At 28.2% G+C, this 25,702-nt stretch overlaps 1 protein-coding gene across 1 annotated transcript in view; it reads left to right on the forward strand.

Moving 5' to 3' along the window:
* The window catches only part of LOC129605911 (homeobox protein 2), a 115,657-nt gene that overhangs the window by 26,119 nt on the left and 63,836 nt on the right, over positions 1–25,702 (forward strand). Inside the window, 2 exon segments of the mRNA XM_055515928.1 lie at positions 2,972–3,059; positions 13,414–13,499. Of these exon segments, the coding sequence (XP_055371903.1) occupies positions 2,972–3,059; positions 13,414–13,499 (174 nt within the window).

Raw genomic sequence — 25,702 nt, forward strand, 5'->3', positions numbered from 1 at the left:
CATGAATCTGACTTTATTATTTTTCCGAATATTTAAAATAAGCTTTTGGAGTTGTATGGCAAGTACCCGAACCTGTCAAGCAATTCCATCAAAACTTCAGAAATATGTCTGACCTATAATTGGACACACAACTGTCAAGTTTCATGTATCTGACTATATTATTTTTCCAAATATTTAAAATTAGCTTCTGGAGTTGTATGGCAGGTACCCGAACCTGTCAAGCAATTTCTCTAAAACTTCAGAAATATATTTGACCTATAATTGGACACATGACTGCCAAGTTTCATGAATCTGACTTTATTATTTTTCCGAATATAAAAAATTTGCTGTTGGAGTTGTATGGCAGCCACCCGAACCGGTGCAGCTATCCCATTATAATTTTTGCAGCATGTGTAGAATATAATTGGACATATGTATACAAAATTTTATATTTATAGCTTAATTAGTTTTTGAAATATTTAAAATAAACTCTTTGAGTTGTATGGCAGCTACCCGAACTCGTTGTCCGAATTAGTCCAATAACAATAGGACGGACGGACGGACATGTCTAAATCCACGCAGAATTTTACGTTGAGCAAGAATATATATATATATGTCCATACCGCAGATGACTCCTTCAAGTAGTTACAAACTCCATACCAAAGTTAATATACCCTTCACGAAGTACAGGGTATAAAAACACTCATCATACAATGATTTGCATTTAATACGAGTATATTTCATGAATTTCTAACATAGTTTAAAATCTTAGTAACAAATCTTAGTATTCTAATTTAATTTTCCGTCTAACGAATTCCTAATTTTATTTTTTATATTTAATAACCAATACTAAAAATAAATAATTATTGTACAAAAATATACAGAAATATGATGAAGAAAATAGTAATCAAATATAATTCCCCTTATGTTTTTTATACATAATAAAATAATACCAAACTCATTTATGCGAAATTCGGCCACATTACCCAATTCATTTTTGCAAAATTTCAATTGATTGGCCCAAATAAAATTCTCCAGTGAATTTTTCACATGATATATTTTTCTCCAGTAAAAAAATTGTTAATAACTTACATATTTCTTTTAATTTTTTGCTGTCACATACGTTAGCTACTTTAAGCAAACATAAAAGCCGTAATAATCAGCCTAATCGTGTATCTCGCGTTTTTTACTCACTTTTTTTTTACTTTCAAATCAGAATTCTCCGTTTTTCTAATGGATATTTCATTTTTCCTATAAGATTACACATTTTTTCAGTTGTATTTTTGCATTTTTTTCCAAATTATGGGCTGAACGTCTCACTTTCAAAAACAAAGTGAATAAATTTTGTATACATTTTAGAAAAAAACGAGAATTATTTGAAATAGCAAATAATTCTTCCTAGTCGAGTAAAATAGCAAGATAGACGACCGCGCCCTTTATTTTTGCTTGCTCAAAATGTCATTAGAGTAGCTCAAATATAGTCAATAACTTTAATTACAAGTAGCAAATAGTAATAACTTTAATTACAAGTAGCAAATTGAAATGGAATTCTGGCATTTTTTATAATAAATCATTTGTGAAAATTTGGTGTTTACTCAATTAGTTATTGCTGGGGCGTACAGACAGACATGGCTAAATCAACTCAGAGTTCGATGCTGATTAAAAACATATACTTATGCCTGTATGTCAGGCACATATTAGCGTTATAAACGCGGTAAATGTGTGTAATGTCTTTCAAACATACGTTTGTACGGATATAAAAAAGTGCTTTTTTGTTTCCATTCAGTCTCATCCTTTATTTTGAACTCTTTTTTCTATCAATTGGTGAACAGCAATGTTCTCACCTTTTTATTAAGAATGTGCTACTTTACCATTCGCCTGTGTTTGATTCCAAATCGAATCATTTTTTTATGCTCGTTTAAGAGCCATTGTTTATCCATATTTAAAAATTATTCAAGAAATTTATTTTGTTTTCATTTTGGTACGCCGACGAGATGAAAAAAGTTCACTCTTCCTTTATTCAAAATAAAAATGGAAAAAATTACTTTTTTTTAAAAACAAATTCTAATACTCTAATAAAACAATACTGAGAAAAGAGTTTGCTATCTATGGGAAAATTAAATTAAAAAACAAAACAGCAGATATTCGTATATTAAGAAGAATTTAAAAAAAAAAATTTTAAAAAGAAACAACAAAGTAATAAAATGAAAAAGATTTTTTTGTTCGTTTCCAAATAAAACGCAGCAAAATAAAAATAAAAGATTTTGCTTCTTCTTTGAAAACTGAAAGTAATAGGAATAAGAAGAGTTTTCTGCTCATATTTCAAATTTTTACTTTTCTGATCCTTAATTGAGCATTAAAAAGTACTAAAGTTGAGGTTTTTCATTCGAATTGAATAAAAAAAATATTTTCACTTTTGAAAGTAAAACAAAAATAAAAAAATATTATCTAATAATAATAAGATTATCTTTAAGATTATTTTGTAATTTAATTAGAGTCACGTTATGATCGAATTTTGCTTTTAAATTTGTTACAATTACATTTGAAATCTTCAATTTATAGTTTATTATTTTAATAAAATGTTTTATAATGAATTTAATAAATAAATGAAATTGATAAAAGGCAAGCTAAAAGAATTTTCTTTTGAACAAAGTCAGTTATAAAGAGAAGGATAAAATGTTGAGAACATATGGAATACGAGTATTGTATTAAAATGCACACGGAAAACCATTTACAGCAGATTTTAAGAGATATTGAATTTTGTTGACCATTATGCGAATTAATTTTTATTAAATAATTAAAAAAAAAATTTTGCTAATAATCTACAGAAGACAGTTTCTAAATTTAGTGATTTTATTCAATTAAAAGAACTGATTAATAAGATTAATTTAGGGTTGATGTATTACACCACTGTTAAACAGTTTTATAATTTTTCATTCAAAATTATCATGAAATGATCAGTAAATCATTGTTTCTTTTTTTTTATTTTTAGAACATTTCAATATTGATAGTTTTATTGTATGCGTGGCGAATTAGTGTAAATGTAAAACGTTCTGATGACTTAGAGGACGTTTATTATGGTAAGTGTCAATTTATATTACTAATTTAAAATGTATTAAAATTTTTTAATTCATATAATTTTACATAATGATTTTCAATTGACAAAAATGTGCACATATGCATAAATATATTAGTATTTAAATGTATTAGTATTACCTATATTACCACATATATCACTTATGACAAAATAGGAGCATTAAATATACTTGACATAAGTAGTTTTTCTGTATTATAAGAATTTTATGCACCTGCAAAAGTTTTATATAATTAAAAAACTGAAGTAATGACACATATAACTATTACATTAATAGAGTAACTTAATACATATATTTATAACAATTATATAGTTACATACAGTGTCCCGTTTGTCCTATTTGTACAGTGTTTCTCTAAAAAGGGTCATTTTAATTTTTCCTGTATGGAAAGAAAACAAGTAATAAATTAAATTTACTTTACCTTATAACATTTGTTTATTTCTCATGTGTTCTGTGGTTGTATGAATTATTAAATTTTCTTTATTATAACTTAATTACGAATATAATTATTTTAACTTACTAAAAAATTAATTATTTTGTGTTTTCGTGAAATCCAAAATATTTTGTTTAAAATATAAATTGCCATTATAAAATTATGTGTCAAGTACTCGTATATCGCCATAACAATAATTATAGTTGTGTTGCAAAACTAATGCATAGTGCATTAGTCCAGTAGAATTTTTAGATTGAAAAATAAAACAAAATTTACCAAGTCAAAAAACAGAAATATTATTTTATAGCACATTCTTAATGCTTCCAAATGATTTTTATTTTTAAATAATTGTAACTACTTTTATAATTTGAAAATTATTCCGAATTATACTACTTTAACATAATTATATGTATAGTACAATATTGCCAAATCATTTTGAATATGTACAAATAAAAGCACAACATTTGCTAGTCGCAATATTTTTAAGCAGCTTATTATAGCATTTCAAAGAACAATTTAAAGCAAAATTAAGAAATCTTATAGAGAAAAATACTAAGTTTATATGCCATGATATATAAATCATCATACTTCTTCTCATGTATAGGACAATGAAATTTTCCTCAAACACAAATAAAGTCTTTTATGAATTTCTTTAGAAGACCAAATGCTATGCGTGCTCCATAATGCGCATATACGCAATATAAAATAATAAAAAATGTCATAAATAAAATTCCACTCCATGACATGTTTAGTATATTATATTTCGTACAAATTCACACTTCACATACATATCTCATCGTATATTATAAAAACTGTATTAATGTGCTCATTATATATACTAACACTTAGACATAAATAGCTATAAAATAAAATTTTGTAGGATTTACCTTGCAAAATATTCTACAAATTTCCGTTTATTATAAAGGAAATTCAGTGGAACATTCTTTTGGAATAAGAAAAAAAAAATTTTTGTTTTCTTTGTTTATCATTGAAAATGATTGACGATTTCCATATGCAAATTTAAACATACATATATATTAATGTGTATACGATTTAGTAAATCAGTATAAATTACAAGTTGATTCCGTTACTTTATTGCTTACGTAATAACTAAAATTTATTAAATTCTTTTTTTTTTTTTGCAAATTATCACAAATATAGTCTGTCACAAATATTTAAAAAAAAAATATTATTTTAAAACTTCTAAGACTCTAAGTAAGTTTTGATACCATTCTTAAACAGCATTACAGAAAATAGTCTGTTTTTAAGTTTCATAATAGTTTCAAAATTTTTAGAACTAAGAACTTTTAGATGAAATGTATGAATTATAATGATAAAATAATATAATATATACGCAATATATTTTTGACAGTTGTATAAAAACTTGCTATTTTGAATTTGCAGAATTGTGTTTATGAACAAAAAATGTCGTTAAAAAAAAAAATCTGATGTGGTCAGCACATAACCGACCGCATTGTGTATTGTCTAGTTAAATGAAAGTGTTACAGAATATTATAAAAATGTCTGTTAAATACTTCTTTCCAATTTTTAGGACATTAGTAAGCTTATAATTAACATACTTAGAAAAATGTAAATTTGGCTCTTAGTAGAGTTTCGCTTTGTGTTACCCGAATTCCCTGAAATGCTCGCCAGTTAGTTTGGGTAACAACCAGAACTCAAATATCAAATTTCAAGAAATTCCATCAATTTGTTCTGTGGATATGGTGAAAAATGTAAAATCGGCCCGCAAATCAGTTCTCGAGCCCTGATCTTTCCAAAAAAGTTATATGTTCATTGCTTTAATATGAGGAATTCATATATTAAATTTCAATGAAATCGGTTGATTATTTCTCTTTATATACACAAAAGTGTATGTTTGGCCCGTAGTAAACGTCTAGTTGCCGATGCCTGATCTTTCCAAAAAAGTTATATGTTCATTGTTTTAATACGGGGAATTCATATATTAAATTTCAATGAAATCGGTTGATTATTTCTCTTTATATACACAAAAATGTATATTTGGCCCGTAGTAAACGTCCAGTTGCTGGTGCCTGATTTCTTCCAAAAGTTAGGAATTTTTGCGTATGTTCGAGCAAAGCTTATATATGAAATTTCAAGTAAATCGGTTGAATACTTTCTTCAAAATGGTGAAAAATGTAAAATCGGCCCGCAAATCCGTTCTCGAGCCCTGATCTTTCAAAAAAATTTATATGTTCATTGTTTTAATACGAGGAGTTCATATATTAAATTTCAATGAAATCGGTTGATTATTTCTCTTTATATACACAAAAATGTATATTTGGCCCGTAGTAAACGTCTAGTTGCCGATGCCTGATTTCTTCCAAAACATACGAATTTTTGCGGACGGTCGAGCTGAGCTTATATATAAAATTTCAAGTAAATCGGTTGAATACTTTCTTCAAAATGTTCAAAAATATAAAACAGGCCCGCTAAAAAGTGCAGTTCCCGAGGCCTGATATATACCAAAAGTTGATCGATCCGTGCCATGGTGGAAACAAACTTACATATAAAATTTCATCAAAATCGGTTCAGCCGAACTTGAGATACACGCGTGCACACACAGACCGACAGACCGACAGACCGACAGACCGACAGGTTGCTAAAAATAGTTTATTTACACTTCCCTACTATGGAGAAGTACGTTCCCACCGAAAACTTGATATGCAAAATTTGTTGCCATCACATAACCTACCTATTGTTTACTCAATACGGTCGGTAAAAATTATTTATTTTGGCCAAATAGTGGAAATTTCTATTTCAGAAAAAATAAAAACTAACTGATTTAACTGCGCTAGACATGATAATTTAAATATGTTTGTGATAGATTAGCAGTGGCTATGAACAAACTTGATTAGCAACATTTATTTATGAACACAAATATAGCGCAGTACGCGCTATATATCGCGATATACTGTGTTTATGAAAAGGCCATATACTTCGGATAAGTAAAAGGCGTAACTTTTTTTAAAAAATTAATATTAAGTTAATTACTTGATGAACATTTTTTCTACAAAATTTTGAAAAATAACTTTGATTCTATATCATTTAACAATGGATCATCAATAAAATTTTATTATCAGCAACATCTGCAATACTTCAAGTTTAGATCAAAATATAATTGTGAAACTTTACATGAAGCACAAATGTAACAATTCCGTTTATTGAATTATTATAATTATTTGTAAACTAAATTTTTCACTAATCTTATATTTTTCAGAAAAAAAAACTTTAAAATTTTCATCACAAATTAATATTGAAGTTGGAAATCTGAAACAATTTAAAATATTTATGCAAATTGTCAAAATTATACACGAATTATTTCAGAAAAATTAATTTGTATGCAATATAACTCAGAATATACGTACTGATGTAATGTCAATTCACATATTTAAAAGAATCAAAAAATTTAAAAGAATTAAACTTACGGAATATTCCACTTTAAGATATTTATTCTTCTAGCGAAATATTCCCGCAAACTAAAAAAACAAAATGTGTCTTCCGGCCCATTCGTTTGTTTACAAAACTTGTACTTTTTTTCACTACAATATTTGGCACAGAAATTGATCATTGGGAGAAACCTGCCGCTCTTACTAAAAGAAAAAGATTTATTATCATGCCTTCTCTAAAAGTAGCAGCCCCTCAGAGTCCGAAAAACGATGTCACCATTTTTAGTGGTATAAAGATTTGTTTCTTTTCGAAAATAGAGCATTGTTTAGAAATGGAGCAAAAACAAAAGCAAATGCTTATAAACCTTGAGGGAAAATGAACCACTTTACAAGCCATTGGCTTAATCAAAATTTATTATTAATAGACCTAAAACAGATCATTCCGATTCCTGAAATTTCCAATGTCTTATTTTAAAGACAAAAAATTTTTGCTGACAATTTTAATGTTTAATGTTTGAATGCAATATGTTGTTGACAATATTTTAGTGTTTTATTATTATATTGCATTTTCAGTAAATATTTTTAGCAGCTGAAGTATTCAGATTGTTGTTTACTTGTTTAGCAATACTTGAATATTTGTTTAGTAATATTTAGAACGTTTAAATTCTGACAAAACGAAAATTGAAAAAACTGAACTTGCTTTACGTCCTATTAAAGAAAGCCTTATGTTAATGAAATACACACTTTTTCCATTAATATTTTGCTCTGAAGAAAATTACAATATTCTTAAGAACCTGAAATATCTTTTCCATATAGTGATTCTAAATTAGTAACAAACCACCCCGCAATAAAAATAAAAAATTCATAAGTTTAGTAAACTTTTCAATAACCATTCTGCATGTAAGGCGATACAAAGCAATTGAGTTATTCATACTTAAAAAATTTAGATTACTTTATTTTAAAGTATGACATTCATGCGTATAGCATCTTGAATTTGTATAGCATTGAAATCGTATAACATCTTCACCTAACCTAAATTCAGCAATGCAGAATATATGTTTGGTTCTCAGCATAAAAATCTTTCTCCTAATTTGCTTCTACTTGGACACAACTGTATTGATTAATAAAACTTTTTAGTTTTAAAATACTTAAATTCTAGATTTAGTTTATGCCCATGGACATTTAACAAGTCTTGCTGGTATGAGTAAACTTATTGAAAAAAATCTAAATTACATATTTGGCATGTAATTTATACGCATTCTAAAATGAATTCAAATATTATGTACTTAATATTCTTATTACTTCGCTGAGATTTAAAAATAAAAATAAAAGACTAAGAATTTAAAATCTTATTTCACCAATCCTTTTTCATTCACTTCCCTATTTCCGAAGATTTTCAATAGATTTATGTGACTTTTAAACAAATTTTTGGAATGAAGAAAACTAATAACATTCATAAGTCTTTGAAATTTTTCACTTTAAAAAGAAAAGCTATTTCACAAAAAAAACTTAGAATATCTATTCAAATTTTCTCATTTTCAATTTTATTTTCTTTAAAAGAAAATAAAATAAACTTTTTTCCATTTTTTCCGACTTATATGTGCACATATATATGTTATGCATATATTTTTTAATGTAACAATATACACACTTAAACCTACTTAAACCAAATAAACATAAAAAGAAATAAACTTAAAATTTCCATTTAACTTTGTTCACATAAGCATAACATATGTATTGCCTATTGTACGTATAATTATACATGTGTTTACAAATATACATGTTATGTGTACACATAGTTGTATCAACAAAGCATAATAATAATATGTACGATCTGATATGTAAATTTTTACCGTGTAGAACTCCCCTGTAAATTATTGGCCCCTATTTTAAGAAACAGATGCAGGGTACTCCAACAAAATGTGTTAATAAAGTAGCTAAAGGACACTTTAAAAATCAAAAATTTAAATAATGGAATAATGGATAGAGAAGTCTTCTTATTAGTATATAAAGTTGGGTCAAACTAATGGTTTGTATTGTAGCACTTTCCCTTCAACGAGGGGAAATACTGCTTTTAAAAACAGTCTGTGTACCTACCACATTATTAAAATTATTTTCTAGGATTGCATATATTTAGGATGAACGATTTATGCAGTCTTTGAAATAAAGCAAAAACTAATTTAAATCGAGCATAATAACATAATGTTCGATTTTAAGGATTAATTGTGAGAGTTGAGAAAAATAATTATAGTTTTTAATGGCATAGTTTCAATTATTAGTGTTTAAAAGTTATTAAAATTTCAGATTTTTATAACCTGGGATTTAGGAGAAACGACATCAAAAATTTGGAACAAACGGATTTTAGGTAACGGTAAATTTTAACGGCTATTTTGTTTTTTAAAGTTCAAATGTAGTATGCCGCGATAGAAGAAGCAAACTTTTTTGTCGCGATAGAAGAAGCAAACCATGGCTTTTCTGTGTTTGCAAAATTTTAAAAATTCATATCGTTCTACTACAATATCTAGTTGAAACATGGTATTTTTAGGGTTTTTGGGAGGGTATAACTCTAAAATTTTGAAATTTATTTCACATCCTCTTCACACTTTCAGGTAGAAAAAACAATGCAAATCATGCAATTTAAATATTGAATTCTTGTTTGTCCTAGAATAGAAAATACTTAAAAAAAAGGAAAACTTCGTAACTTCTCGAATAAAAAAAGCGACTTAACTGAATGACATCAAGAGACGTAGATGAAAAATAGTTTGGATCTGACATCCAAAATGAATGCTTCTTTCTCTAAAAAGAATTGTTAAATTCTTGCGTCTGGTTCAGTTATCCATTATTATGTCTTGTATATGAAGTGCACCATTCGGGAGCACCTTGCATAATATAACAAAATTTTTATTTATTTTTTGGTTTTTTATTTATATACCAGTTATTAGGTAATACACTCCCATATCAGTTATTATTAAATATATACTCACATATAATACATGTAAGATCGAAGACTACTATGTACCAAACATGTACACACATCCAAATATTCATGATACACATACGTCATTATCTTTTCACGAATATTGAATATCAATCTCATGAGATATATCAAATTAAATTTCGAATTTAAATCCCAAAAGAATTGGAAAATTTTCAAGGAAATGAAGAAGAAAAAAGAAAGAATAAGAAAATATATTTATATACATAAAAACATACATCTGTATGAACCTCCTAGGTTTTTTACATAATAACGTAGAAACGATGAAGAAGTTTTTAACTCGATTTTAAAATATTGGCGATACAATGTAGCATATTTCCTAAGAGAGACAACTTTGTCCCTGTAAGCAAATGGGAAAATTGCTAATCATATTTAAATTTAAAAAAGAGAAAAATTATTATCAATTTACAACTTTGACCATTCTATAAAAGATATAGAATTGGATTAAGTATTTTAGCTGCTGTGTCAGTGCTTCCCTAAAAATATTTCGCAAAAGTAATGAAATCAATTTATTTAAAGAAAACGAGAAAAACTTTCTTGTATTTTGAAATTAAATTTGGAAGCAGCAGAATTGAAAAAGAAATTTCCAAAACAATAAAAAAATGTTTATACGACACGAAGACAATTAATTGCATCATTTGAAAAGAAAGGACTTTTTGAAAGCAAAATGCATCGCTGCATTTCTTTAATACATGCTTAAAAAAACTCAATAAATTTAAAATCTCTTCCATCCCGCAAAATACAAAGAAACTTTAAGATATTCAATTTTTCTTGCCAGACGTGCGAAATTATAAAAGTTAAGAAAAATATCAAAAAATATTCAAATTGATTATTTTTCAAATAATAAATAAAACAAAGCATAAAAGAACATTCAAGCTAAATAATTTTACATAATTGGACGTGATATTTGAGATTCATAGATCTGTTTATTGGTAACACGAAAAATCGCTAAATAAGTGTTTAAGTAATTTAAAATGGCATTAATACACGTTTTTTCACTATATTGAAGTACGCAATTTTTTTTCAAAGAAAAGAAAGTTCACTTAAAAAATAAAGGCTCATCAAGTATTTTTTATTAATATTAAATTGCATTATCTTTCTATTGAGTCATTTGGAAATTTCCTGATTTTCTGTATGCGTACATATACATGCAAGAAAACTTTTAAATAGGTTTTTTTTTTCATATTTCACGATAAATAGTATTGCTTTTTACTCAAAAGATCATACGCGTTATAAATAAAGTTGGGTCAAACCAATGGTTTGTATTGTAGCACTTTTCCCTTCAACAAGTGAAAATTCTGCTTTTAAATACAGTCTACGAGTATGGATACCTATCACACTATTAAAATTATTTTCATTCATATACAAAACTATTTCTAGGATTGCATATATTTAGGATGATGCATTCATGCAGTCTCTGAAATAAAGCAAAAATTAATATAAAGAGGGGTTTACATAATGCTCGATTTTAAGGGTTATTTGTATGAGTTAAGAAAAATAATTATATTTTTTAATGTCATGGAATTTACCGTTAGTTTTTAACGTTTATAGAAATTTGAAAAAGCTTGCGGTTTCGGAAATATAAGGTGTGAAAAATTCAAATTTTACAAATTTCAAGAGGCGATAACTTGAGAGGGGGGGAGACGGAAAAAATTTTCTTCTAACCAAATGAACTATTGGTTAATGTCTAAAAGCCTCTAAAATTTCAAGCTTCTTAATAATCTTAAGTCGACATAAGATGCCTTTATGACTTTCGCAAAGCCGTGAAATGTTACTTACTTGGGCCAACACAAGATAAAATGCACTTGTACAAACTTTTAAAATACACCACTAATTCAAAAGGAAAATAATCTTAAGTCTACTTAAATGATTTGCTTTTAGACATCCGGTTCTCTAAATTCGACATAAGATATTTTTAGAATTTCATCGAATTTATTAATTTATTATTTAATGGTTAATTTGACCAATTACGATTGCATTGATTCACAATATTTTAGCTGATAATATTTATATGAGAGCCTAATCGTCTATCTCGCTATTTTACTCAGCAAGTAAGAAAAAGTGAGAAACTATTATACGAGTATATTTGTATAATGTATTTTTGGAGTGAGAAGAATTATTTGTTATTCCTTATTTTGTTCTTTTTTTCTAAAATGTGTACAAAATTTATTCAAAAATTAAATTTTGTTTTTAAAAGTGAGACGTTCAGTCGATAATTTGGGAAAAAAACAAAAGTCCAATTGAAAAAATATGCAATCTTATTGAAAAAATTAAATATCGATTAGAAAAACTGAGAATTCTGATTTGAAAGTGAGTAAATACTTTTATAAGTAAAAAAGGGGGATACACGATTAGGCTGCAAATTTATTAGACCTTCTTTTCTTGCAATTAACTCAATTGTACAAGGAAACCATTCTCACAAATTACTCAAACATAAAAATAGAATTAGTTTATTATACATACTGATGCAATGTGCCAAAAAATGGTTGAGAACTGAAAATTGTTAAGATTGTTAAAATAAAATTTTGGACAGTTTTAATCTGCTTAAATTTCTTCGAAGAATTTTTCCAAATTTTTAATTTTTTGTTATGCCTAATTTTTAATTAAAAATTTCCGTGTCATTTCCTGTTTAAGGGTGAGGTAATTTCGAGGAAAAATAGAGTTGACCGTGAGAAATCTGTGATATCCGTACGTAATTTGTTATCCTATGAGCGAATAAATATACATAGCTGATTATGGGATATACTATGACTTTAACTTGTCGTATTACCATATTAATTTATGCAAAATTTCAGTACTGTGTTTTTAATATTTTCTAAAATATGGTTAAATTATTATAGAAGTTGTATGGCTACTACTAGAAAGAGCCAAGCAATTTCAACGACTTTAATCAAACACATTGGCTCTACTAATGTATTTACTTGTGTGAAATTTCAATATCATTGCTTTTACAGTTACTGAGTTATAGCCAAATAGCATTTGAAGTTGTATGAACATAACAACAAACTCTTAATGAGAAAAACACACTTAATTTTGCAAATATAGAACTAAATTACAAATTATATTCGACATTTTTTAAATAAAACTTTTGATACTTTCACCTGAATATATAATTGAGAAAGTTATAAAACTCCAAAAAGAAGATTTACAACACTTATTGAAAAAATATTTATTCATCTTTATTTAATTTGAAAATTAAAATAAATTTAAATTTACGTAGAATTTTTCCTTTCAACTTCTGCCTTTTACTCTGTAAACATATGAAGTAGTCCATGTAAATATTCAATATTGATTTTATTTCCATTACACACATAGAAAATACATATAACTAATAAAGGTATACATATATATATATATATTTATACACTTATGTACTTCACAAAATATACAAATACAAAGCTATTTTTTTTCAATTTAAAATGGAAAATTTTATTCATGTTTCATTGTTTAAAAAAAAATAATGCATATTTTTATTTTTCAAATTTATTTCCTATTTATTTTCAGGTGTTCAAATCGCTTATATTGCAATTATTGGCACACAAATGTCAATGATTATTCTTAGCATTATGTTGATGTTCGGTATTTATAAGGTAAGTAACAATATATGAAAAAAATTTCATATTTAATCAAAATTTTTTTATTTTTTATTCTAAAGTAAAAAGTATTTTATAATAAATCGAGAAATAAATAGTTTACAATTAAATCTATAGGTCCGTCATTGAAGCACAGATTGGATTTATATTTGTTTGATCATAGGGGTATTAATTATTTTATTAATATTATATGTAATATTCAATCGTTATACACAAATTATGTATGTTGAAAGAAAGCCGAAAAAAATTTTCTTCATATTTTTTCAAAACATAGCTGGCTATATTTTTGCTTTAAACGCGTTCGCTACACGAGTCTCTTTCAATTGCTGACGTTTTTCGCGCATAAGTCTAACTGGTTTAGCTGTACAAAAATTATGTTAATTTATTCAAAATAAAGCGTAAAAGGTTTTATTCCTTATTTTGTAGAATTTTATATTCAATTTTTACAACTATTATACAAAATATGTGTTATTAATTCTGTAATTTCTTTTCAGTTTTTTATATTTGAGTATAACATTTTGTGTAATTTTTGTACACTTTTTTACTTTTTTGAATAATTTTGTGTATTCCATATTCAATCAGGCTTTTCAGATCTTCTAAAATTTTGAATAGCTGCTTTATTAAGCTGAAGGAAAAGATACGCCTATTTACAAGTACAAGCGTATATTTACTCTAGCGCATGTTTGCAAGTACCAGTATAGCTTAGTCAAAATTATAGCCTAGTAAAGTTCAATGAAGTCATCAAAAATAAAAATTTTACTTTCATATAAAACTGATGCCTGCCTTCTTGAAAAAAAATTCCCTTTTCTTCGGAATATCATACTTTTATTTTTTCTAATATATTTTGTGCGTATGTAATACTTTATCAAAACTGATTTCCTCTAATTAAGGCAAAAAAAATTGAAATTCAATTCAATTTAAATTGAAAATATTACACCTCACTTAACTCAACACTATACTCGTTTTTGTTGTCCCAATTAGAACAAAATCAGCTTTGACAAAGCGCGTATGTAACGCAAGAAATATGTTATGTTCTTAATAAAGTATTAATTACGTACAAAATACTCGTAGTATATTAAATTTTTAGTAAAATTGGCCTCCGATATTTTCAAACAGTATTTGGTTAAACTGCAAGGTTTAAATATTATGCCATCGGTAAATATTATGCCATCAATTCGGATTTAAAGTCGATTTCGACCATTTTGTTGATTTTTTTTCTATTTTTTGTTGTTTCTTCCCCCAAAAGTACGCAATATTTTTGTTCATCATACAGTTTTGCTATAAAATAATTTAATGAAACAATAGGTTTAGGTTGACACATCTGGTTGATACACCTGGGCCGGTTTACATCCGTGGCATTTGCATTCGCAGGTCCGTAACTCGTAAAAAAAAATGCGACCATTCTCCTGGGTAGTCCGCCAATTATACAGTGTCTATTTATAACCCCTATGACAATTCCGTTATCACGCCGGGGGAGAGACCCAACATCCGCCGTACGACGCAGATCTAACTTAAGCCAAAATTGTTTAGTAGTCCGGCATGTCGTTCCATTTTTCCATTAGCTGTTGACTTGTTGCACTGTTGCTACACTGTTTGCATGAGCTGTTGCACCGTTGCTGCTCAATAGCCTCATTGAGCATGTACACGTGCAGTGTACCCGTGCTCAGAGGCATCCCCGAGTTCTCCTTCTCAGATAGGACCCCAAGAGTCCTTTCCGGAATCCAAGTCAATTTAATTTCGAGCTATTTTTAAATCTCGTTCAGAAATTCGAACCGTTTTATAAGTGGACGTCTTCGACTCTACCCTCTCATCGCTGATACATGAACATGATATCACATTAAAAATGCTGATACAAAACACACATGATATCGCATTGCCCGGCAGCCATTCTAACACGTTGTTAATTGCAACAAGCTTTGCCTGAAAAACGCTGCAGTGATCCGGAAGGCGAAAAGAGATCTCCACATAAACTTCTTCGCAGTATATTCCCCTTTCCGCCAAATTGTAGGTGCAAGCGATCAATTTGTAGCCCTTCTCTTCTAGGCGTAGCAAAAGTTAGTTCACTACAAGATTCTAAAGACGGAGAGAGAGCACAATTCTTTAAGGAGAGAATGCAAGGCCGTGCACTTGTCCTTGCAGTACGTGTGTTGTTCTGGGAACCATATGCTTGAATCTAAATTGTTTCGTATGAATGTGTCCAAGAGCTTCCTCAGGATTTTTAGTCAAAATGATGTTAGACTAATAGATCTAAGGTCTTTTGGGCAGCTATGAGAACTGCTAAATTTTCGGAATATAAGTTACGTCTACACAGCGGTCTTAGACTTGAAGAGCTAAAAGCTGCGAATGGCCGTGATGAATTTTTTACCTAGACCAAGGCTCTCGAGTAAAATTCTTGGGCAGCTGGGAAATGAGTGGTCAGTGACTCTCTGGCAAAGCCGGTTGAGTAAATAGGTAACTTGGCACGATTGTGTCGCTTGCCAATCTCCCCATAGAATGCCTTTCAGAAGAACTTTTGCGCTCTCCTCGGCTTTCAGAGCCTGCAATCTAAGGCTCCCGAATGTGTAACCAATCCTATACGTCCCCTTGCAGACGGAGAAGAAATGTAGCCGACTCTCTATGGAGAATTGGAAAATTCGCAACATGACCGCTTGCACCAACCTTCTCCACAAGGTGCATGGTGTTGTTGCCTGTTTTTTGCATTTTATCCAGGAATTTTGTTCCAAATAAACACGGAAAAAGAACAAGAGTCCTCCGGTCCTGCCGTCCTGGTTCTGTCGGCATGTGCGGCCTAACTTCCTTCAGAAACCCTTTCCGGCTTACAAGTCTTCTTGTTGGTTCTGTAGACTTTGAGAGTTATCGAACCGAACCTGTAGTTTTTGACATGTGGTCATCATTCTTTTCCTCTAACTTGGCAATTGTCCAGTTTGATGTTGGCATGGTATTTGTTTCAATGCCTTCCGTAATTCGATGTCTCCCGGCTTTGGATTTGATCCCTTCCTAAAACTGCAAGCCTTTCTCCCGAACAGGTGCCATCCATCTTCTTGATCACCTTCGTATAAATGTCGAATGATCCTTCTTCGGCACATGTGACTAAATTGACGTATCCCTGTTGCCAACCGTGGTCTCTACATAAGGAGCACGGACCAGGCTTTTCCAGCATGTATAGACAAAATTTTACCATGAGTTGGCTCTCGACTTTCCTCCAATTTTCAGCCGAGATCCTGGCATCATCTTGAGCCTGATCTACCACAGCCATGATTAACTGGTTCTTCAGGGTCTCGTTAAACGGCTTAGGGGTCGTTGTTAGAGCACCCGTACTCTGCGGCTTGCTGGGCTTCCTCTTAGCCTCTCGAGCCGTATCCTATGCAGAGCTCCAAGTAATCATGTTCGAACATGATTAATCATAAACTTATTTGAATTTATATGAAGCAAAATATCATAATCATACAATCATAAATAATCATGTTTGGTCAGAGCAGACTGAAATGATTGAATAATATTATGTATAGTCATTAAAAATCTTTGATCACATTTGGTTCGTAATAATTCCATACATTTCAATGTATGTATATCTACATATATATATATATATATACATATGTATGTCTATCTGTATATACAGGGTGATTCAGAAAGGTATACAACAACACGTACCAGTGGTTAGAGGGTCGAAAATGGGTAAAACTTTTGTTCCGGAGTAGGTGCGAAATCTCAAGGGTTTCCAAGTTCCAAGAATTTCAAGGAATTTTACAATTAAAACAATGAATACCGGACTCATTTGTTTTAATTGTAAAATTAGACTATGAAGAAGCTGAGCCATTGTTGAGAAAAAATGATATCCATCTAAGATCCGACATACTTAAATGAGTCTAAGTAATCGGGAGAGGGGCTCACAGTCAAGCTGGTTAAAGGCACGAGTCGAGAACACCTCAATCCCACCCACTTAAAGACAAGTTCAGAGAATCCTTGACCCTACGCGGCTTCTACACCACGACAAGGTAGATGCCAGAAATAAGCAGACAATAGCTTTTTAAAAAATAAGTACACGAATATACATATATATACATACAAAAATATATATACATGTTAATACCATTTCGTAAGTGGCAGCGAGCTTATTGGACAAGACTTTTAAGTCTTTTTTAATATGTTAGGAAACATTCAGACATTATCAGATTAAAAATGTTTAGAAAAAGCTAAGCTGCTTAGTTTTCTGTAACATACCACTTCATAAATTCCAAATGGTAGGTGTAATCAAATCTTTCATTACTACTTATAGAAAACCATTTCTCTAATTATTTTGTGGACTATAGAAAATGGAGACTTATTTTCAATTTAAAAACAGCCTAAAATTACTTTCGAAAAACTAATATTTTACCAATCATCGGAAATATTGTATCAAAATTTTGTTCAGGTTTACAAGGCGTATTTGCGTAAAACATCATTTAATCCTCTCGTAATTACACACTCGTACACAACTCTTTTCAATGAGTTTGTCCTTAATTTTATTAAAAAGTTTTTTAATATTTATTTTATGTGCACAATATTCTTAGCGAAACTTCATTTGAAACATAAAGAATAAGTTTTCTTAACTTATATTTTCTTCTTTCTTATTGTTTAGAGAAAATATACAATTTGCAATTTAAACAAATTGTGCCAAAAAAAAAGATTTGAATTTAAATTTTATTTGCAGAATAAAAATAATTTCCTAAAAGATCAATTAAGTTTTTTTGAAAGGAACTTAAAAGAAAAACAATTACAATTATTGATAATGAAAAAAAAAATTATTTTTTTTTTCGCACATTTCTAACAAAACAGACTAAAGAAAATTAATTTTGGATGAAAATTTTTTTGGCGAAAACTTTGTTTTATTCTTAAAAAGTTAAATTAAGTATTTGTTAAATAAAATTTTTCCACTTTCTATACTGCACGTAATTATTTTTGATGAAATTTATTTAACGAATTCCATTGAAACCATTTTAAAATTTTAATATTTATTAGTGAGTTTGTTTGTGAGAGCTCAATTTCCATTACGTAAATATTTGCTATAACAAAAATATTTTAAAAATTGAATATAAAATTTCCCAAGTTTTGATTATTTTGTGTATTCATAGCTTGCAGTGTTCCTAAAAATATTGAAGTAATATTATATAAGAATTAATTTTTAATTAATAAATTTTTCCATAAAATTTACGCCGCTAACACCTTTACTTTATAAACCAATTCAATTTCGATGAAATTTAGGTATGGCAAATAAATTTTATTGTTTATCCAAGTTAAACTCATGTTTTTGGTTTATTTATTTGAGAGGCGTAGAAAGTATCAAATCAGCACATTTAAACAAAATATGTATAAAATATTTCTTATGCGTAATTGAAATTTGATTCTAAAATGAAAAAGCATTCCGAATTTCGATATGTTTGATTTTTCATTTCCGACCTCCTTGTTTTACAAAATGTAATGAGAAAGAATTTTAATTTGTCAAAATTTTAGTTATTGATAACAATTTTAATTCATTAATTTTTTAAAATTTTCTTGAATTTTTTTGTTTAATGAGCTGATTTTATAAGTTACTAAATTATTGAAACAGAGTAGATAAACCACGTCACTTAGATGTTATAATATTTCTACCATAGACGTCCTTAACCTGTTAAAAAATTATGTCGTATATATGTGTCAATTTCAAAAGTTCATATGGGCGTCATGCCGAAAAAGAAAATTGCATTTACTATGAAATTTAAAGTTAAGCAAAAAACGAAAATTTCCCTGTTAATAAAATTTCGTAAATACGCGTCTTCGCTTGAAATTAATTCAGCACAGTAAATCGAGCTGTCTAAGAAAAACTAATCGCTTAACAGGTTAACAACAAGGCCTTTATTTAGTGAAACATCCACACATTAGAGACTAAACGGACAAAAGAATAAACGAACTACTATTCTGCTTGGCAGTTTTATGAGTTTTCATTGCTGAAAAATTGTCGAATAGTAAAGTTAAAGCATAGATAGTCAGTATTTCAATTTTTAATATATTAAATTGCTCATTAACAAAATCTCAAAACTTTTGTGCTTAAATGATGGACCCCAATGTAATATAATGTACATTGGGGTACATCATTTTAATTAATTTTTTGCAACAACAATAGTAATTAGGAGTTAAAAATAATAGGAGTTCAATAGTAATTAATAAGTATCAATCATAGAAACACTTTTAATTATAACATAGTTTCAGTGGAACAACCTAAATATTTAACAATTATATATTTCACGTTTTTATTTTATTCAAAATAAACTTGTCATTATTTTGCTATAATTTTAAGAAATTCAAAAAATTTCGCTTTTAGTGAAAAAAAATATTATGAAAGAAAAACAAACGCTAAGAAAAAGGACCTTTATCAACTTAAATTTTTTGCTTTCTGAACTGAACAAAGAACGACAACAAGCATTTTAAAAGTTTTTTTTTTTTTTTAAATCTGATCTCATTTAAATTTGGTTGAAAAAAAAAACATCAATACAAATAAAAAAAAAATATTTTTTTTCTGCTGCGGAAAAAAATAAACATAAAAATAAATATTTCAATAAGGATATTTGAGATCCACAAACTCTAACCATAATTTACAAGTAAATAAAATTTAAGTAAAATGATAGCTAGTGTCAAAAATTTCCTTAACTTTAAACCTTACTACTTTAAAAGTGTTACCCATTTATATAAATCATAATCTTGGTCTCGCCTGGAATTTAGTTTCCATTGTTTGTTTTCCGATAGGAACAATAACCTAGAAGCAGATGAAATGGTCACTGTTTCAAAATTTGTTATTTATTGAGGCAATTTAATTAATTTTGAATATTAATCAATTCGATAAAACTCATGATCAACATTGCATGAAAAATCAAAACTTTAAGATGGTGAATCCGATGTAATATAGAATACTTCAATTTCTTCAATACTTTTGAATATTTATGAAAAGGGAACTTTTTGATCAAAAAGAACAAAATGTTTTTAAATAGAAAATGTGTTACTAGGGCAATTTCAAATTGTTTAAAAATTGCTAAGCTACTTTGTGAATAATTAGAGAAATTTGGAAATTTTTTGATCTTCTCTCGGAACAACTCTAGGGGTTAGCTAAAACGACATAATGCGAATTTATGTTTTTATTATAAATCTTTCTTTAATTTTAACAAAACCGAATTGTTCCGCTGATTTTAAAATGAATGTTTGTATATATTCAACATATGTATGCATGCATGTCTATCACATTCATTTAAGAATAGAATTATTAAATAAAATAAAATATTAATATTTATAAAATAGCCTCGTATATCTTTTCAACAAAATTTAGCTAAATTCAATTTAAAAATCGAAAGCTACTGGAAATTAAAAATGTTATTAAGGATCGGATTTTTCTGTTTTCCAAACCTTAACTTTTTTTATCCGCATGGACAGGAAAAGAAATAAACATTTACCGCATTAAAAAAAAATAATTTTTCCTTTTTAACCGGTTTCCTTTTACATTTTTATGTCTTATTTTAAAATAGAATCCAATTTCATTGCTAGTTTTATTACATTTACGAAGAATCCTTAAAAATCAAAAATAAAAATTAAAAGTAAATATATTTTTTTTTATATTTTTTAAAGGATCCTTGATCTTAAACCCTGTGATAAAGATAAATTTATAATTTATTTGGTTGTGCTTTATAATATACAATTCCCTATAAAAAATACATAATGGTTTTTTAAAAAAAAAATTGTTTTTTTTAGGCGCACATATATATACATTGTATAATAATACCCTTAAGGGCATTCGAAAGACCAAAAATCTTTTATTTTTTGAAAGATTTTGAATACCCAGTAATAGAAAAACAGTATATGAAGATATGTTTTATTTTTTGGTACTAAACCAGCAGTGCTTCGAAATTTTTTGGCAGTGCTTTAGAAAATTTTTGATGAAAATTAATTTTCTAGTTCTTTTAGCATATAAGAATGCGAATGATTTTAACAAACAAACATTCCTTTCTAAATTAAGTCCAAAACTTACGAATTTGAAGTTTTTTTAAACATCTTTTAAGAAATTTATCGTTTGGGAACTAACTGTCACTTCGATGCAGCCTAAATTATGTTAACCGCTTTGATATTAGACTGTAACTAACTAATTGTATCCAAATAACAATACATCACTTTTCTAAAAGAAAATATTCCTTAATTGAAAGCAAAATTTAAGTCAGCCGCCTGCAAACGATGTTTAAAATTGTTACCTCGAAGTTTTTACTTGAAATTTTTATTTTGCCAATAATTCAGACGGATAAAAGCGAAATATATTTTTAAACTACAATTAACAAAAAAATCAGAACTTATATTTTAAGCTAAATAAATTAAATATGTTTTTTTTGGAGTGTAAAAAACTTCCCCTTATTAACAAGAATTACTACCAAAAGAAACAAATCAAGTGAGAGGCAGGTACAATTTCATATCGAAAACGTATGAGCTTATCTGAACTTTAAATTCTCTACCTTTATTCCAATCTTAATCTTAAAAACACATTTTGGTGCAGTAGCTAAAGTTGATTCGACTAATAATTACTTTAAACTTTTTTAATTTTAATTTTATTATTTCAAAATAAATTTTAAGCTCGCTATTTTTGATCAAAATTTATTCGATCTAAGATTTTTGGTAAGTAATGCTATCAAAATCAACAATCTGCAAAAGTTCACATAAAATCTTTCCAAATTTATTCACTTAATTTGCTTAAAAGCCTATTTTACTTGATTCTTATTTTGTTTTCAATCTTTCTATATACTACGCAAATAATTTTATTTTGTCGCCAATAAATTTGGAACCTTGATGATAAATAATTAATTTTTTTAACCAAAAATTTCCATTGAAAAACCATTTCGTGTTAAAAACAAAAAAACAAAATCAGTTTATCGAACTGTTTCTTAATCAACTAAAATCCTGTATTATCATCGATTTCTATGCAGCTTTCTACCATCTTTAGTTTATTCAAAATATTTGGTTAAACAATTTTACTATCTCCTTTCCATTCCATTTTTCTTTTTCGTTGTTGTTAGATAAATCTCAAGTCATACATTTTTTTTCGTTAATCACTATGCAGTTAGACGTGACACGTTCTGTATTATTAATCACTTGTCATGTTTGATAGTTGATCCTTCGTTATTTTCATGTTCTATACATTTTTGATGTTTTTTTTTTAAGATTATTGCTTCTTCATTTGATTTCTCCACGGTACCTTTGAAATATAATGTTCGAACATGAACGTGACCGATGTCAACATCTCATTAAATTTGATATTTTGAGTGAAATAATTTGATTGAGGATTTTGTAGAGAAAAAAAGAGGAATTCTTCCATTATTTTCCGGTCATGTATTTTTAAATTTTCTCTGTTATAATGTCTTTCTTCTTTTTCTAAAAACGAAGACCAATTGAACGAGTAATTGAAAAAAGAAAAGGAAAAAGAAAAATGGAGTTAAAATAAAATAACAATGACGCTCCTCATTTATACCTGGAAAAATTGTGCCAGAACAAGGACATAAAAGATCAGGGTAGAGTAGTGGTTTTTATAGGTCGTAAATAAATTGCTGAAGTTTTGAATAATTTTACTGTTGAATGATTTTTTTTGTTTATTTTTTTTCACCTCTTTATTCTGGTAACAATCATGGAATTTCAAATTATTTAGGAAATAAATTGCAATAAAAATAGAAAAAACAATTTATAGGACCATAAAAAATTGAACCAAAAATAAAAAGTACAATTTTTCGAAATTTATATTTGATTGTTTGCATAATTTTAGAGAAAATTATAGATGCTTATATTGTTTACATATTGAAATTAATGGGTGTGTTAAAAATTTAAACAATTCAAAAATGGTTTAAATTTGTAAGTGTATAGTTAAACTAAAAACTTGCATATTTCCTATTTTAAGTAAGTGTAACAACTTGCATATTTCCTATTTTACTTCTGTTCCTTATCAGAATAAATTAATTACACTAATTGCAATTATTTATTTGCAAAACGTTATTTAAGGAAAATTTTAGACACACGATCCTGTACAAGTATTTAAGAATATCTAATTTAAATCGGAAATAATATTAAGTAAACATTTTGTAAACATAGGTTTAAAATGTTCTGTAAACCTTTTAACTTGAAATTCGAAGAACCCAACATCATACGTAAACTTTATATATATCTGTTGTACATAAAAAAGTTTTTTACAAGACTTATTTGAATTTCAATTTATTGCAAGAAAATAATGTAAAAAATAAGTTCCCTTTGGGTAAAAAAAAACAATTTTTTTTACTCGACTTTTAAAAATATTGAAATCAAAATAAAATAAAAAAATTGAACAAAGAAACATTCAGGATTTTTCATTTATATTTTTTTTTGCCAAAAGTACATGCGTGCACACATGCATATATTAATAAAAGGATGGTCGAGCAATAAAATGTTGAAGAAAAGGCAAATATCTTAAAACCACAATCCAAATAATTTAATGCGATACAAAATTTTTCTTTTATACGTTTTCCGTTATTTAACTTTTTGCATTTGCATAGCAAAATAGTAGAGAATTTTCAATAAGTATAAATGCAAACATAAAATTCTATTAACGCAATATACATAAAAAATTTTATAGTCCTGTTTCTCTTCACTTGTTACCAAAGAGTTTTTTTCTACGAGTTCACTTTATTAAAAGAATTTTATTTTATTTATAACTTCAAGAAACAAGATGGGAACACTGGATGGGGCCGATTCTCTTTATAATTGCAACATTATTAAGTTACTGTAATTGTGTGAGTAATTATGCATTTCAAATCATTGACATTCTAATATTTTCTGAGACTTAAAAATTGTAATTAAGTTAAAAACCATCGATTCAATTTATATGATTTTCATTAACCCTTATTCGCCGTTCAAAAATAATAGACTAGAGGAAGAGAGCTAAGAAAAGCTATTCAAGAGCTAGGTTGTTGCTATCACTCCACTGGCATTCCTACTTATTGGCCTATTGACACTAACAAGATTCCTGATGTTCTTGACTTTTTTATAACCAAAAAAATATCAGAAAACTTTCTAAACTTTGAAGATAACTATGATTTTAATTCGGATCACTCTGCTGTCATATTAAAACTAAGTGAAAAAATAACTAAAACGTTATTTAGGCCCAGTTTAACAAATAGCACTACAGATTGGGTGAGCTTTAAATACGAAATAATAAACAATATTGACGTAAATATTAATATACAATCAAGAGAACCATTAGATGTGGAGTTAGAGGGATTTATTAAAATCATACAAAAAGCTGCATGGAACAATACAAAAATGTCAAAGTACAAACCGGCAGCAAATAGCTATGCTGGAGAAATAACTGATTTAATAGGTGAAAAAAGACGGACCAGTCATAGATGGCAACGTTCGCGTCACCCTGATGACAAAACTGTTTTAAATAGACTTTCCCAGGTGCTTAAAAGAAAAATCCAAGGATTTAAATCGGCAACATACGAAAATTATATAGAGAACTTGTCAGCTACGAAGGAAACGAATTATTCCTTATGGAAGGCGGCAAAGAGCAAAAAGAGACCGATTAGGCACCCATCGCCACTAATGAAAGCAATTGGCAGTTGATCGAGGAGCAATATAGAGAAGGCCGAATTGTATGCTGATCACTTGGAAAGCATATTCACGCCAAACGGAATAACTTCAGATGTAAATTTGGTAGAATCTATCGCAAATGAAGCAGACAGCATATCTCCACTTACTCAATTAGAAATTGCGGAAAAGGTAAGATCCCTGAAGTTGAAAAATCGCCAGGTTTTGATCTGCGGAAGTACTGAGAGAACTACCAGACGAGGCATTGGAACATCTGACGAAAATTATGAATGCAGCTATGGATTTTGGGTATGTTCCTTGTCGTCGCGGAGGTAATTGTGATGCCCAAACTCGGGAAATCCTTGAGAGAAACACAGTCTTACAGGTCCATTTCACTGTTACCAATGATGTCTAAGCTGCTATTAAGGGGCTTAAAGCCAATAATAGAAAATAGGGGCGTAATACCGAACCATCAATTTGGTTTTAGAAGACACCATTCTACAATAGACCAGGTTTATAGAATAACAAATATTATAGAAAAAAGCTTTAAAAATAAGGAAATCTGCTCTTCTATATTTCTGCACGCAGCACAGGCATTCGACAAG

The sequence above is a fragment of the Condylostylus longicornis genome, unplaced genomic scaffold (assembly GCF_029603195.1).
Source record: "Condylostylus longicornis isolate FDR11 unplaced genomic scaffold, ASM2960319v2 ptg000016l, whole genome shotgun sequence".
Classification (NCBI taxonomy): Eukaryota; Metazoa; Arthropoda; class Insecta; order Diptera; family Dolichopodidae; genus Condylostylus; species Condylostylus longicornis.